Consider the following 16,686-nt stretch of genomic DNA (forward strand, 5'->3'; position numbering starts at 1 on the left):
AATGTTATGCTTCAGTTATACAGGGCTTTGGTGAGACCACATCTTGAATATTGTGTGCAGTTTTGGTCTCCTTATTTAAGGAAAGATGTAAATATGTTAGAGGTGGTTCAGAGGAGGTTTACTAGATTGATATCTGGAAGAGCGGGTTGTCTTATGGAGAAAGGTCGGACAGACTGGGCTTGTTTCCACTGGAGTTTAGAAGAGTGAGGGGTGACTTGATTGAAGTATATAAGATCCTGAATGGTCTCAACAAGGTGGACATGGAAAGGATGTTTTCTCTTATAGGTGAGTCCAGAACTAGGGGGCACTGTTTTCAAACTAGGGGGTTGCCATTTTACGACAGAGGTGAGGAAAATGTTTTTCTTCCAGAGGGTTGTGCGACTTTGGAACTCCGTGCCTCAGAAGGTGGTGGAGGTGAGGTTATTGAATATTTATAAGGCGGGAGGTAGATAGAATCTTGTTAGGCAAGGGAGTCAAAGGTTATTGGGGATAGATGGGAATGTTGAATTCGAAACACAAACAGATCAGCCATGATATTATTGATTGGAGGAGCTGAATGGCCTACTTTTGTTCCTATTTTGTATGCCTCCGGAGGCAATAGTATGCAGGCAGGAAAAGAAACCACTGCTGGAGGTGCTCTGGCTAAACTTGGATAAGCAGGAGTGGAAAAAGTGATCGCAGTCCCACTGAGATTGAGAGAAGCAGTGAAAGGGAATGGTGTGGTCAACCAGTGTAAAAGGCTGCATCAACGCATCAGTCATAGAGGATGTTATTTCCAATTTTGATCAGAGCTGTTTCAGTACTGTGGCAGGGTGAAACTTGATTGGAAAGATTCAAACTTGAAAGTTGTAGAAAAGGTGGGCATGGATTCAGGAAATAAAAACATACTGAAGGAGTTTTGAAAGGAGAGATAGGGTAATAGTTTACAATGACAGAGGGATCGAAAGTGAGTTTTTGAGCAGCTGGTGATGAAGGTGGTTTTGAAAGGGAGGGGGATAGCACCTGAGGAGAGTGAATCACTTACAATGTTAGTTAGCAAGCTAGCAAGGTAGCTGTGAAGGTAAGTTGGGTCATTAGCCTGGAATGGGGAGAGAGAATGGGGTAGTATTAGTAAGTTTGCGGATGACACAAAGATTGGCCGGATGCTTAACAGTGAGGTTGAGTGTCTTGGGCTACAGCAAGATACAGATGGGATGGTCAAATGGGCAGATAAGTGGCAGATGGAATTTAACCCTGAAAAGTGTGAGGTGATACACTTTGGAAGGAGTAATTTGACAAGGAAGTATTCAATGAACAGCATGACACTAGGAAGTTCTGAGGAACAAAGAGACCTTGGTGTGTGCGTCCATAGATCTCTGAAGGCAGAGCGGCATGTTAGTGGGGTGGTGAAAAAGGCATATGGGACACTTGCCTTTATCAATCGAGGCATAGATTACAAAAGTAGGGAGGTCATGTTGGAGTTGTATAGAACCTTGGTGAGGCCACAGCTGGAGAACTGTGTGCAGTTCTGGTCGCCACATTATAGGAAGGATGTGATTGCACTGGAGGGGGTGCAGAGGAAATTCACCAGGATGTTGCCTGGGATGAAACATTTAAGTTATGAAGAGAGGTTGGATAGACTTGGGTTGTTTTCGTTGGAGCAGAGAAGTCTGAGGGGCAACCTGATCGAGGTGTACAAGATTATGAGGGGCATGGACAGGGTGGATAGGGAGCAGCTGTTCCCCTTAGTTGAAGGGTCAGTCACGAGGGGACATAATTTCAGGGTGAGGGGCAGGAGGTTTAGGGGGATGTGAGGAAAAACTTTTTTACCCAGAAGGTGGTGACGGTCTGGAATGCACTGCCTGGGAGGGTGGTGGAGGTGGGTTGCCTCACATCCTTTAAAAGGTACCTGGATGAGCACTTGGCACGTCATAACATTCAAGGCTATGGGCCAAGTGCTGGTAAATGGGATTAGGTAGGTAGGTCAGTTGTTTCTCATGTGTCGGTGCAGACTCAATGGGCCGAAGGGCCTCTTCTGCACTGTGTGATTTTGTGAGATAGGAAACCAGGCTACTGTGCACCATTCTGAACATCACACCTTAGATAGGATATATTGGCCTTGGAAGGAGTGCTGTGAAGGTTCACCAAAACATTACCAGGTCTTACATTAAGGAAGGATTATATAAACTGGTATAATTATAAACTATAATTTATAGACTTCATTGTTTTATAAACTATAAACTTATCGTCTTTGCAATATAGGAAGTAGAGAAAAACTTATTTTGCTGGTGGGGAGTCTAGGACAAGGAGACATAATCTTAAAAATCAGAGTCAGGCCATTCAGAAAAGAAGTTAGCAAAGTTTTTCACACAATAGGTGGTAGAAGTGTGGAACTCTTGACCATAAAATGTGATCAATGCTAATTCAATTAATAAATTTAAATCTGCAAGAGTGATAGATTTTTGCTATCCAAAGATATTTAGGGATGTGGAACTATGTTGGGTAAATGGAGCTTGGTTGCACATCAGTCATGATCTCAGTGAATGGTGGAATGGGCTCAAGGAACTGAATGGCTTTCTGTTCTTCAGAGAAAGATGTAGGCCCAGCGTCAGGAGAGTCCATTTTCCCTCAAAGCATGGATGTTACTGTGATAATGCACAGTATGATTGTGAATGTCAAGGCTCTAATTGCAGGATGGAAATACAGAAAAGAACAGTGAATGATGGTCAGGCGTTTGATTGGGGAAACAAAGTATGGAAAATGTCACATAGATAAATTGCTATTATAGGTAGGGTATTCTACTGAACAAACTTGCCCCAGGAGCAGCATGCGCTTTGAAGCGGACATTAAAGTAATGCATTGCAGTTATTTTCAGAACTTCTTTTTATCCAGCTAAATGCTTTCTTATTGCGAAGAACAGAAAATCAAGAACAGTGGCATTTAGCTATTTTTCCACTTTTCCACAAGTGACAGTATAAAGTTTTAGAAAGTTGCAATTCTTGCTTGCCATAGAAGTTTGCAGAATGGAACTTCCTTAGCAAATCTCAGAAAAAGTTTAATCAATCATGGTCTTAATTTCTAATGAAATATATGCTCAATTACATACTAGTAAAATTATGATTGAGAGTGCAAGTGTGACCCAAAATCTTAACAGATTAAATAATGCCTGTATCTTATCGACTTTCAGAAGTACATTGATTTTTCTAAATCTTTCCATATACCTACGTAGCAAAATGAATGTATATGTTACATGAAAAGTTTAGCGCATTTGTTTCGGAAAGGCATTATTAGAGAAATGTCCATAAACGTTATTTAGTTTCTTACCGTTTGGTAGAATACTTGGTCGCCAGCTTCTCAAGATTGTGTTAAATGCTTCATTAAAGGTGTGGTAACAGGGGTCACTAAATATGTCATCATTCCTATCATTTTCATATAGATACTGTGGAAGGAAAAATAAAACTGCAATAATTCTGTGAGCAAAAGTCCAGAATGTCAAAGATAGATGGAACTGTGAAACATAATCTATCAAACAAGAGTGATGGTGTTAGATGGTGTCAGAACTTTGTTCTGTAATGAAACAGATTTCAAATGAGCCCTTTGGTACTGTGGTGTCAAAACAATATGAACATAGGAATGTAGTTCAGTCAGGCTTAAAGCATTATGGAAAATAGGCTGACCGTTCAATACATACTAGACACACAAACAGATTCTTTAAATAAATCAGAATCAAAAGCAACATTCTTTCTAGTAGTCTGGTAAAAGTATAACCAGAAGGCTGTCCATTTCCAGGGTTTTCTCCAGTTTGTTGATCATCTAAACAAGAATGACAGCTCTTCTGAACTTGTACCAGGAATAAATCTTAGGGATGGCTCTTGTAAATGATAACAACTTCCCTGGAATTGATTCCAAGAAACTGTGTGTCTGAGTTCTTAAACATTCCACTTCACAATTATCTCAGCAAAACAGGCTTGTTGCTAGAAAGCAAAATAATGACCTCTTCAGTGATAAAGATTTTTTAAGTACTTGCATTAAGGTTTTGAACCACAACATTCTTTAAGCTAGAGCTATTTATGTACACAGCCAGCGAATGGTGAAAATATTTATCACAAAAGCAAGTGCAAGTTGAAGTGCAAACGAGAAATACACTTTAAATTCCATTAATATAGATATTATCTTAGAAGCTAGTTACTTTATAACACAGAGATACATCATATACTAAATTCAAATGATTCAAAAGCTTCTAATCGGTCAAATTGTTGTGAAATATTTCTATAAATTATAGTAAGGATAAAAAATGGGGACGCACATAAGGAACTCTGGAAGCGCTCATTGGTACTTTTACTGGAATTGGCATAACATTTACACAACCAGCTAGTGATTACTCTCCTTGGGAAGGGAGGAAGTAAGGATATAGACACAAGTGGACCTCATGGTGACATGCTTAATGATAGGAGATCAAAACTAAGTTGAACCTTTGTTGCAGACTTGGTATTCCAATACGTAAGTCAAGCAGATCAGCAGGATCTTAATACTATTGATAACTGGCTGGCAAGCATGGATCCCTGATGAAGGAATTGCACTTACAATTGAGCGCTGGGATTCTTTTCCATTGATTTTATATAACTCTGTAAAAGTCAATGCTCTGGCAGGATTATCTTAGCTGGGCTAGGAGTGGGAAGTAGGCCAGCACTTTGAGTATTAGTTGATTTAAACCCCAGGTGAATGCTGGGGCTTTAAAATTCTTTGGGCTTAAACAAATGGGCTGTATATTTACAGAGTGTGCACACTCTATTTACCTGGATTTCTGAGTTTATGATTTTTAAATTTTTAAGCACGATGACAGCTGTCTGACAAAATGAAGTCTAGGTCACAAGAAAGTAAAAGGTAATCTTTAACTTAAACTAACTGCTGCTATTAGTATGGCCACTGAGAATTTACAGTACAGACCCAGGAAGCATTTTCACCATAGAACATTTAATAAAAAGAAAAAAACAAAAAGACTTTCATTTATACCATGGCTTTTATGATCACTAGGTGTCTCGAAGTGCTTTACATCTAATGAAGCACTTAAGTCACACATTTCCTCTGAACCTTTCCCCTGCCTGATGTAATTGCCCACACTTTGTGAGTTTTATTTCTCGTAGGGAAGCTATGTTAATATTCAACCTATCAAGTTTCATGTCTGTCATTGCAGTCTTACAAGTCGTCTGTCATTCCTGTGCACATGGTCCTGATGTTCTAGCTTACCACTCAAAGAGCTGGTATCTTCTTTCTTTTTGTTGTTTGCCTGGTGCAATGGAATTGGTCTACTTGTTGGGCAGAGACACAAAGCTCCATGCACCCACTAAGCAGGTGGATCGTGGCAGGTCAGCACCTCACTAGTTAGGGGCTGTCTGATTTAAGGTGGGTGGTAACTGACTAGTGGAATATATTGGAGACAGTCCATAGAGGCCGTTCTGTACACCAATCGAATTGGGCTCATCACTAATTGCTGCCACCAAGGTTGTGTTAACGCACTCTCCAGGGTGCAAGCCTGGGCAAAATTTCTGGAGACTTTGGACTGCCCAAACATCTGGGTCCTCTACTGACTTGACTGAAGGCATTGCTGGAAGGATGACATATTTAGGCATTAGTCTACCTTGGGGATCCACTCCAGGTTCTTTTGTCAGGGTTTACTCCCTTAGCCTTCACCTCTCCTAAGGTATCCACAAGGCAATATGTCAGCTTGCCTATAGCTGGGAATTTGGTTCATGAGTGCCTGGGCGTGTCTGCATGCTGGTGGGTCTGCACATTGCATATCTGGGGGCCAAACCTCTTCAGTATTCATCTGAAGCTTTAGATCCATTTGGTCTTCGAGCTTCTGCCCGTCACCATGTTAAGGCACAGCAGTGGACTTGCTGACGGAGAGGCTGTATACTGACAAAGGAGAACGTTACATATTTGGCTCTCCTTTTCGTGTTGCTGCCAGCCAACAGTATAGGCTGAAAAAGAGAAGCAAACTAGAACACAAAAAGTGAAAAGTACACTGCCTCTGGAGCCACACACACTAGGCACAATATATTGATCATTCAAGAGGCTAAAACTACACACACACTACTCCAGGTGTGGCCTCATCAATGCCCTGTATAATTGTGGCAAGATATCCTTATTCTTGTACACTAATACTTTTGTAACAAAAGCTAACATACCATTTGCCTTCCTAATTACTTGTTGAACTTGCATGTTAACTTTCTGTGATTCATGTAACTCAGGTCCCTCTGAATGCAAAGATTTCCAAGTCAGTCACCACTCAGAAAAAAATCTGCTTCTTAATTTTTCCCACCAAAGTGGATAACTTCACTTTTCAATACTTTGTATTCCATCTGCCATATTTTTGCCTACTCACCAAACCTTTCTATGTCTCTCGTCAGCCTCTCTGCTTCCTCCTCACTTGCTTACTTTCCTACCTAACTTTGTATCATCTGCAAACTTGGATATGTTGCACTTAGTCCCCTCATTTAATTCATTAATGTAGATTGTAAATAGCTGAGGCCCAAGTACTGATCTTTGCAGTACTCTCGATAGATACAATCTGCCAACCAAAAATTTACCATTTATTCCTCTTCCTTTTTCTGTCCATGACCAATCCGCAATCCATGCCAATTTATTATGTCCAATCCCATGAGTCCTCATGTTCTGTTATAACATTTTAGCCATTATCAAGGAATGTATGACAGTTATGTATTTTGCCGTAGTACAATAATTGCCATAAAATGCAAAAGCCCTGATCTTGATCCTGGAAACTTAGCTCATGTGAATGTTGGTTTGGAGATAGGAAGCAATGTGTTGGCTAAAAGGCATATTGGCAGAAACCGTCTTCTGTAGGAATCAATCCTAGGGCACAACTTTTCATTCTACACATAAAAGATCTAATTTGAGAATAGAGAGGGGTATACCAAACTTGCGATGATACTAAATTCAGAGATATGGCGAACTGTGAAGAACAAAAAATTCAAAAATACCTAAACAGATTAAATGAGTGGATAGAAATGATTGCAGATGGACTTTACAATAAAGCAAGAAGATTTTGGACATAAGAATGGCAGAAGGGAGCGTAATCCAATAAGAAAATCACAAGTTGTGGAGGGGCACAGGCAGTATTAGACAGAGAGACTCAAGTGGCCAGGACATAAAAAAAACAGATGCAAAAAGCAATCAAAAAAGACTAATGTGAACTTAGCTACATTGAAAAAATATGGAAAATAAAAACAAGGAAGTAAAACTGCAGTTACGAGTGTGTTGGACAGATCTCACTTAGGGTACTATATTCAGTTTTGAGTGGGCCACCTTCTTGGCTTTGGAGAAAGCAGATTGGTGATCCACTTCAGTACATGATATGAAAGAACTTAAATATAAGAGCTGAGCTGGTCGAGGTACTTATATATATATATATATTTAAAAAATCAAAGGAATGGATAGCATTGGTGGTGACTAATTTCCCACCAGTATGAGAATCCAGAACAAGGGTAAGGAGGGTACATAATCTTAGAATTAGTATCAAACTGCTTAAATATGTTTTTACACTGAGGGCTGAGGAATCTGGAAAGCCCTCTTCAAGAAGCCCGTGGGTGAAAAATTAATTCCGGCATTTAAAAAGATGAATATTTACTTAGGAAGTAAAGATTTGGCAAACTAGCAGGGAATTCACAGCAAAATATAGAGCGGCAAAAATATCCTGCTCCTCCTGATAGCTACTCCTACCAGGAGATCTGCTGTCATGGTATGTCACACTCATCTGTCTTGCGCCATCCTCACACATCCACTATAGTTCATCTGCAACCATTCTGCAATATCTGTCATCCAGCTACACCTAGGTCGACCTCTCTTTCTGCTGCCCTCAGCTTTTCCCTCAAGAAAAGATCCCTGGACCTTTTCAGCTCTGATCAAATGGCTGAAATACTGACATATTCTTTTCTGGACATCACTTTTTAATAGTTCTTTTTGTCTTTTAGCAAAAATATAATAGCTAATAAAACAGTAAACCAGGCTCTATGTTCCTCTATTCTGATGTATACTGACAAAAGAGAAATTGATCTAAAGTAGTGAAACTCTTGCATTTGAAGAATTATCAAATTGCATTATATCCAACTGAAATACTGCATGTCAACCAAGTGTTGACATGATGAAACTAATTGAAACGCTGCATTTGTAACAGAAGATTTTTGGATTAAAAAAACAATGAAATATATTTTCTACTTACAAACAGTAAACACCAAACAGAACACACTCAGTAATAAAACAAATACAATGTGAAGAAATTTATTTATAGCAAAATTTCTGTATTTAACTAACCTGTTGGATTCCAAGACATAGATAGTACAGGCTATCAGGCGCATAACGCTCCCCATTTGGTCTCCGAACTTCCTTGACAAACTCAGCCAATCCACAGTCAAGCTCTGCTGCAGTATATGACAATAGTTCCTCTTTGAAGTGTGCAGACTTTGCTAATACTAAAAGAAAAGTGGAAAAAAAATATTTTTTTTACCAAGTTTAATGCTTTTGATTATTCCAATGCTCTCTGGCTAGCCTCCATTTTCCACCTTACATAAACTTAAGCTAATTCAAAACTCTGCTGCCCATATCCCAGCTCACTCCAATGGCTCAATTTTAAAATTTTCATCCGTCTTCAAATCCTTCCATGACCTCACCCTTTTTCCCATCTTTCTAATCTCCTACACACTGCAACATCCTGAGATCTCTGCACATCTTCAATTCAGGCATTTTGCATATCCTTGATTTTAACTGTGCCATCATTGGCGGCTTTGCCTTCAGCTGCTTATGCCCTAAGAACTGGAATTCCCTCTCTTAACATCCCCATCTCTCTACCATGCTCTGCTCATTAAAACCTAACTCTTTGGCCAATATGTTGTCTAATTGTTCCTTATGTAGCCTAGTGTAATGTTTAGCTGTCTAATAGTTTCTTATGTGGCCTGGTGTTGCTGTGGAATGTTTTAAGTACATTACAAGATGCTGTACAAATGCAATTTATTGTTGTTGTTGGTGATGAAGATAGTCAACTGTCAAGGACGCCCTTCACTCACTTACTTAATTTCTCTACTTTGGTGCACAACTGGTGACCACAACTTCCTTTAGATCAATATATCGTTATCTTCATACAATAGTACAGCATAGAAGCAGGCCCCACCACCACTAGGGCTATCTGTACCTTGCTTGTCCTGCTTTCTACCCTTAATTAGCACATTCCTTAGATAAAATCACCACCTTCAACACCTCTTTGTCCTTTTGTCTGTGACATATTTTGGCTATCTCCACCTATCACTGGCCCTCTATCCAGCTCTACTTGTCCCACCCCTTCTTAAACCAGCTTATATTTCACCTCTCTTCTATTTTTACTTAGTTCTGTTGAAGAGTCATTTGGACTCGGAACGTTAACTGTGTTCCTCTCCGCAGATGCTGCCAGACCTGCTGAGTTTTTCCAGGTATTTTTGTTTTTGTTATAGAAGCAGGCAATTTGGTTCACTGAGTCTGGCAGCACTTTCAAATAACAATCCAGTTAATCCCACTCTCTGGGATCCTTTCTCCGTATCCCTGCAAATTTTCTCGTTGACGCATTTATCCTATTCTCTTTTGAAAGCTTAGGTCCCTGCCACAAACATCACTCCTGTGCAGCTACTCCATTCCCGTTCTAACCCCACTCTCAGGCTAAAGTAAATTAAACCAGTCATAATTTTGGTGTTCTGTTTGACAATAAACTGAGAGTTTTAAGCCACACATCCAATCTGTCATTAAGATTGCTTACTTTCACTTTTGTGACATTGCCTGTTATTGATTCAACTACATTAATATGATCCACCCATGCTCCATAAACTGCATTTTGCACAAAACTCAACCATACTTATACTATTCCACACTAAAGTCCCACTTGTCCATCATGCAGGAGTGAGAGTGGCTGAAGACAAAAAGTCTGGAAATTATTGGCTGCAGATAAAGTTTTTTGTGACAATGAATCATGTAATTATAGAACTTTTTAGTGAATATAAATACTTCTAGGCCAATTCAAATAGGTGGAATTATTATACTTCAAGTGGGTGGAGGCATTAGTTTTCTTTGTTTACCTTCTATTACCATCAAGACTGCAGACCAATGCATTTGTATTAAATCACCAAACTAACCTCAGCATTTCAGCATTCAACAATTAGTGCCTGTCATACAGGATGAAATCCATACTAACAACGAACATGACTTTTCTGGATTATGTATATGAGAAGTGAAGCAAAGGACTATGGCAGTGTTTTGCAAACTTATTTCAATATGACCCCATTTTAATTCACCATCACCTTCTCAAGGGCAATTAGGGATGAGCAACAAAATGTTGGCATTGTCAGTGATACCCACATCCCATGAACAAATATATATAAAAACAGTCTCAAAAATTAGCATGGCCCCAAATGCCAGCAAAAGCATAAAAGCAATAAGGCAGCATAGTAAGATTCAGCATATAACTATTAAAGTTCAAGTATTACAGATCAATATATAATACATAATATAAATTTGAAAATCTGTGTTTTTAAAGTACAGGTACAGTGTCTCAAAACCGGCAACATCAGGACCAAGGCCATGCGGGTAGGGTCAAGAGTCCCGTGAACTGCGGGAATAGACTGGCATGCAAGAGGCAAAGGGGATAACTAGTCAGGTGCCACACCACGCCAATATTACGCTTAGCCAAATTGTGCAGGTAAGTGTTTAAAAAATTTTTACTTAATTAAAATTGATGCACGGTACCTTCTAAAAATGTCCGGTTTTCAGACAACTCCGGTTTTTTGGACAGCCAGATTTGAGACACTCTACTGTACAGTCATATACATTTAGGCCAAGCTCTCCATATTCCCTGGTGACAGAAGACTCGGTGAAGCTCCTTTCGCCTCCCCACACACACATTGTAATCAGCCCCACCCCACCCCCCCAACCAGGCGCATGTCCCTCTTCAAAACACGCCTGCACCCCCCACACCGCTCACTCACTCACTAGGCAGCCTCTCTTCCCAAACATACCCAACCAAATTTTCCAACAGCCTTACAGCAACACCAAGCTTCATGGTGAGGCTGTGACTGAAAGCTGGCGCCAATTTGCTATAATTGCCTGAGACTTGGGCCCCACTGCTTCCTCCTGGATAGCTAGCTGTATTGTATCAAAGCATGTCCCTCATCAGTTTTATCCTATTTTGCAAAAAATCTCATCTGGACTTGATTCAATGAAAACTCATGAACAAACTACTAGTCTGAATTAGCAGCAGGCAAATTGTCAAATTAATTTTAGAATACTAATTAATCTAAGCAATATTGTTTTGGGTCTATTTTCTAAAAGTACTTTGGTTAATGAATAACACTTTTGACAACAACTGCATGCTTGATTCTCAATATGATGTTGCATTGTTTAAGAAAGGTTCTTTTGTATTGACCCTTTTATTTTCTGCAATGGACAAGTATTGTAACATCTTGCATTTTAAAGCCAATTACAGTATAATATCTCATTGAATAAAGAAAAATTGTTTGTGTCTTGTGAGCTTTTTTAAAGCAGTGAAGAAATCTGTAATTTCTTTTATTGCTAGAGATCAGAAGTCATCAACTTTCACATCTTCCCTTCCACTGTACAAGTTGAAGCAAATCAATAAATAATGCAGAGTGCAGAATCTACCTCATTAACTTTGGGAATTTCGAGTTTTGACACATCTTCATTTACATCCTCTGCAGCCATTGTTTCCAAGCCTTCCAGAGAAAAAGACTACTACATCAGGCTTAGGCTCCACTGCTCCCTCTTCCAACGCACCCCCCAGCCACCCCAGGAGCCAACTGAACCCCAATGAGTCTTGGGCTCCACTACTCCCCCCACTCGCCGAAACCCATGGCTCCAAACAGCCAGCAGCAAACTGCATCTTGCTATTGGCAGGGATTTTCCAGGCTTTGCGACTCAGGCTTTTTTGTTTGAATTCCTGTGTCAACGAGAGTGCTTTGTTGCTGTCAGTTGGTGGTATGCTTTGAGGAAGATGTTTTCCTTATAGATATAAGGAGGTTCAATGTGTGCTAGTCCAGAAAGCACCTAGAGCTGTGTTGGCTCATCTTCCCAGAAATAATCTTCATGACTTCCTGGAAGTGGATATCTGCCATGCTTGTGTGATGACTCCTGAACCAGGTTGAGCAGCAGTGCTCTGCCATTGGGAAAACCAGAGCGAGTGAAGCAGTGCGTAGCATGTTGGCTCTGCTGCCCCACGTGGTATACACCAGTTTCCGTATGAGATTCACTCTTGTCTTGACTTTCTCTCTGGTGTACTAGGCTTGCAAGGCACAATCAATTTTCCTTTATTCAGTGAGATATTATACTGTAATTAGCTTTAAAATGCAAGATGTTAGAATATTTGTCCATTGCAGAAAAAGAAAAAGCTCAATACACAAGAATCTTTCTTAAACATTAGGTCAATGCACGATCAAGGGTAATGCTAAGGTATTTTGGCATTGGGGTTGTGGCTGAGTGGTCAGCCACAGAACTGGACACCAAATTCCTCCATGGCCTTCAAGTTGTTCACCATTAAAAAACCGAAGGCACTGAATACTGCAAAGGCTATGGGCCCTGACAATATTTTGGCAATAGTGCTGAAGGCGTGTGCTCCAGAACTTGCCGCATTCCTAGCCAAGCTGTTCCACTGGCATCTACCGGCAATGTGGAAAATTGCCCACAAAAAGCAGGACAAATCCAACCCTGCCAATTACCGCCCCACCAGTCTACTCTCGATCATCAGTAAGATGATGGAAGGGGAGGTGATGGCGTAGTGGTATTGTCGCTGGACTACTAATCCAGAAACCCAAAGTAATCTTTTGGGGACCGGGGTTCGAATCCCGCCACGGCAAATAAAATCATTGAACCATGAAACCATTGTCAATTGTTGTAAAAATACACCTAATTCACGACTGTCCTTTAGGGAAGGAAATCTGCCGCCCTTACCTGGTCTGACCTACATGTAACTCTAGACCCACAATAATGTGGTTGACTCTTAAATGCCCTCTGAAATGGCCTAGCAAGCCACTCAGTTGTATCAAATCGCTACAAAGTCTCAAAACGGAATTAAACCTAGGCACCAGAAACAACAACGGCAAACTCAGCCCTGTCGACCCTACAAAGTCCTTACTAACATCTGGGGCGGGGCAGGGGTCGGCTAGTGCTACAATTGGGAGAAATGTCTTACATTTCTAGTCAAGCAACAGTCTGACATAGTCATCCTCACGGAATCATATCTTACAGATAATGTCCCAGATACCACCATCACCATCCCAGCAGAGGTAGCGGTATCCAGTCGGGGAGTTGTCCTAGGAGTTCTCAACATCGACTCTGGACCCCATGAAGTCTCATGGAAACCTCCTGACCATGTACCGCCCTCCCTCAGCTGATGAATCAGTGCTCCTCCATGTTGAACACCACTTGGAGGAAGCACTGAGGGTGGCAATAACCTGCTTACTGATGCCCAGTTTGGGTTCCGCCAGGGCCACTCAGCTCCTGACCTCATTGCAGCCTTGGTTCAAACATGGACAAAAGACCTGAACTCCCGAGGTGAGGTGAGAGTGACTGCCCTTGACATCAAGGCCGCATCTGACCGAGTGTGACATCAAGGAGCCCTAGCAAAACTGGAGTCAATGGAAATCAGGGGGAAAATTCTCCACAGGTTGGAGTCATACCTAGCATAAAAGAATATTGTTGTGGTTGTTGGAGGTCAGTCTTCTCATCTCCAGGACATCACTGCTGAAGTTCTTGAGGGTAGTGTCTTCAGCCCAACCATCTTCAGCTGCTTCATTAATGACCTTCCTCCCATCATAAGGTCAGAAATGGGGGTGTTTGCTGATGATTGCACAATGTTCAGCAACATTTGCAACTCCTCAGATACTGAAGCAGTCCATGTTCAAATGACAATATCCAGGCTTGGGCTGAGAAGTGGCAAATAACATTTGCGCCACACAAGTGCCATGCAATGACCTTCTCCAACAAGAGTAAATCTAACCATCACGCCTTGACGTTCAACGGTATTACCATCACTGAATCCCCCACTATCAACATCCTGGGGGGGTTACCATTGACCGGAAACTGAACTGGACTAACCATATAAATTCTGTGGCTACAAGGGCAGGTCAGAGGCTAGGAATCCTGCAGAGAGTAACTCACCTCCTGACTCCCCAAAGTCTGTCTACCATCTACAGGCACAAGTCAGGGGTGTGATGGAATACTCCACACTTGCCTGGTTGAGTACAGCTCCCACAACACTCAAGAAACTTGATACTATCCAGGACAAAGCAGCCCACTTGATTGGCACCATATCCACAAACATTCACTCCCTCCACCAGTGACGCACAGAAGCAGCAGTGTGTACCATCTACAAGATGCACTGCAGGAATTCACCAAGGCTCCTTCGACAGCACCTTCCAAACCCACGACCACTACCACCTAGAAGGACAAGGGCAACAGATAGATTGGAACACCGCCACCTGGAAGTTCCCCCCCAAGTCACTCACCATCCTGACTTGGAAATATATCGCCGTTCCTTCACTGTCGCTGGGTCAAAATCCTGGAACTCCCTTCCTAACAGCACTGTGGGTGTACCTACACCACATGGACGACAGCGGTTCAAGAAGGCAGCTCACCACCACCTTCTCAAGGGCAACTAGGGATGCGCAACAAATGCTGGCTCAGCCAGCGAAGCCTACATCCTGTGAATGAATTAAAAAAAGGAAGCTTGACATCATCCAGGGCAAAGCAGCCTGCTGGATTGGCACACCATCCACAAATATTCACTCCCTTCACCACTGACGCGCCATGTCAGTTGTGTGTGCCATCTACAAGTTGCAATGCAGAAACTCACCAAGGCTCCTTAGACAGCACCTTCCAAACCCACAACCACTACCATCTAGAAGGACAGGGAACACCGCCATCTGGAAGTTCCCCCCCATGCCACTCACCATCCTGACTTAGAATTATATCCCTGTTTCTTTACTGTCGCTGGGTCAAGATCCTGGAACTCCCACTCTAATAGCACTGTGGGTGTACCTACACCACATGGACTGCAGCGGTTCAAGAAGGCAGCTTCTCAAATGTAATTAGGATGGGCAATAAATGCTGGCCTAGCCAGTGACACCCATATCCAATGATTGAATAAAAAAAATGCACATGTAGAAATCCATATCAGTTCCAGTTTCACTGCTAGAAGGGTGATAGGGAAATCATCGGCCTGGCATAAAATTGCAAGATGAATGAATTTCTTCAAAAGAATTTCATTTATAACGACCAGAACCACTGACAGAATGCTAAGTTTGATAAATATTTGTAGCTTATTTTTGCTAGCTATGATGTAGAGATGGTTCCCCATTCATGTGTAATAGTGCAACTGTCAGTACAAGGAGCAATTACTGCGATACTTGTAAAATGAAACTGCTGGCATTCCAAAATTTTTGTTTTATTTTCGCATTTTTTCCTTAATTTAATTCTTTTCCTTTTACTGGTTTTCATTGCTTTGTTCTCTTACTATTGTTTCTCATTTCTTTCTTTCCCCTTTTACTTCTTGGGCTGTTTCTTATTTAATGTTCATGTTTTTTGATATCCTGTTTTTCACTCTTGCTTTGTTTTATGTTTTTATTTCCTGATATCTACCAGGCTATCAGTTTGCAGACTGAAGTGCAGCTCATTTATCCTGCTCACTGAAAATCTGTAACTAAAGATTATCAACGTGTGAAGTATTTGACCAAAAAAGATGCAACTTACAAGCAGAGTTAAATCCATCCATTTCGACGGTTTCCTCACTCTTTGCTTTCTTGGTTACAATCCAATGCTTCCATGCATTTATACCATAAATGTAACTTAATGTAAAACCAATCTCAGGAGCGACAAGGCTACCATCTTGAGAATGACTATCAGAAAGTGCCTTCTGCTTTGCACCCTATGAAAGTAGAACTTATCAGTGACATTACAAAAGTAATTTGGCGCTATAGGGCAAGATTTATCAAACACAGAATACCGATGTAATAAATGCCTGAGTTAGCTCTAGCCAATAAGCACACAAATGGCAGTTTACAAAGTATAAATTATCCCTCATAGGGATCGAATCTGCAATTTGTTAATTAATATGGAAGTAACAAGATAGTTTTGTGGTCTTAATGGTGTAGGATGTCACAGATACGTCAAAATAATGAGGCAATGGCAGTGTAGAGGCAAAGAAAATCTGGATATATATTGATACTAATACATACAGGTAACTGGGGTAAAGTTTCTTTAGACTAGATATTTAAGATTATATATATATTATAAGTAAAATAACACTTTTAACTATATTGTTAAAAATGGAAGATTGTGAAGTTAAACTTTCATATTAAAGTATAAAACATAAAAAATTGTGACTAGTTTGAAGGAAATATCCCCATACCTTTCTCCTAGATTGAGGTCTGGGCTGGTCTTCATATTCTTCTCCAAACACTGGAGGTAACAGATATTCACTCTCAGTATCCAACTCTTCTGCAGCTGTTAACAAACACATTTCTCTTTGAGTGTACATGATGGATGATCTTAACAAAAAAAACAAAAAATCGCCAATCCTATGGCAGAGAAATCATTTGGACACACCCTTTATGAATTTTGCTTCACTGAATGGCCAGATGGTTGTCTTTAATTCCAGTGCAT

General features: G+C 40.8%; 1 protein-coding gene across 5 annotated transcripts in view; it reads right to left on the bottom strand.

Moving 5' to 3' along the window:
- Positions 1-16,686, bottom strand: part of zmym2 (zinc finger, MYM-type 2) — a 160,372-nt gene that overhangs the window by 8,449 nt on the left and 135,237 nt on the right. For 3 of the 5 annotated variants that reach the window (XM_078545484.1, XM_078545482.1, XM_078545483.1), the window contains 4 exons: positions 16,433-16,527; positions 15,775-15,949; positions 8,311-8,468; positions 3,304-3,418 (listed from right to left, as the gene is read on the bottom strand). In XM_078545484.1, coding sequence (XP_078401610.1) covers positions 3,304-3,418; positions 8,311-8,468; positions 15,775-15,949; positions 16,433-16,527 — 543 coding nt within the window. Of the gene's footprint in view, positions 1-3,303; positions 3,419-5,617; positions 5,961-8,310; positions 8,469-15,774; positions 15,950-16,432; positions 16,528-16,686 lie in introns of those variants that run through there. The other 2 variants (XR_013577108.1, XR_013577107.1) reach the window with 2 other exon arrangements.

Source organism: Cetorhinus maximus, chromosome 7, assembly GCF_964194155.1.
Source record: "Cetorhinus maximus chromosome 7, sCetMax3.hap1.1, whole genome shotgun sequence".
NCBI classification, from domain to species: domain Eukaryota; kingdom Metazoa; phylum Chordata; class Chondrichthyes; order Lamniformes; family Cetorhinidae; genus Cetorhinus; species Cetorhinus maximus.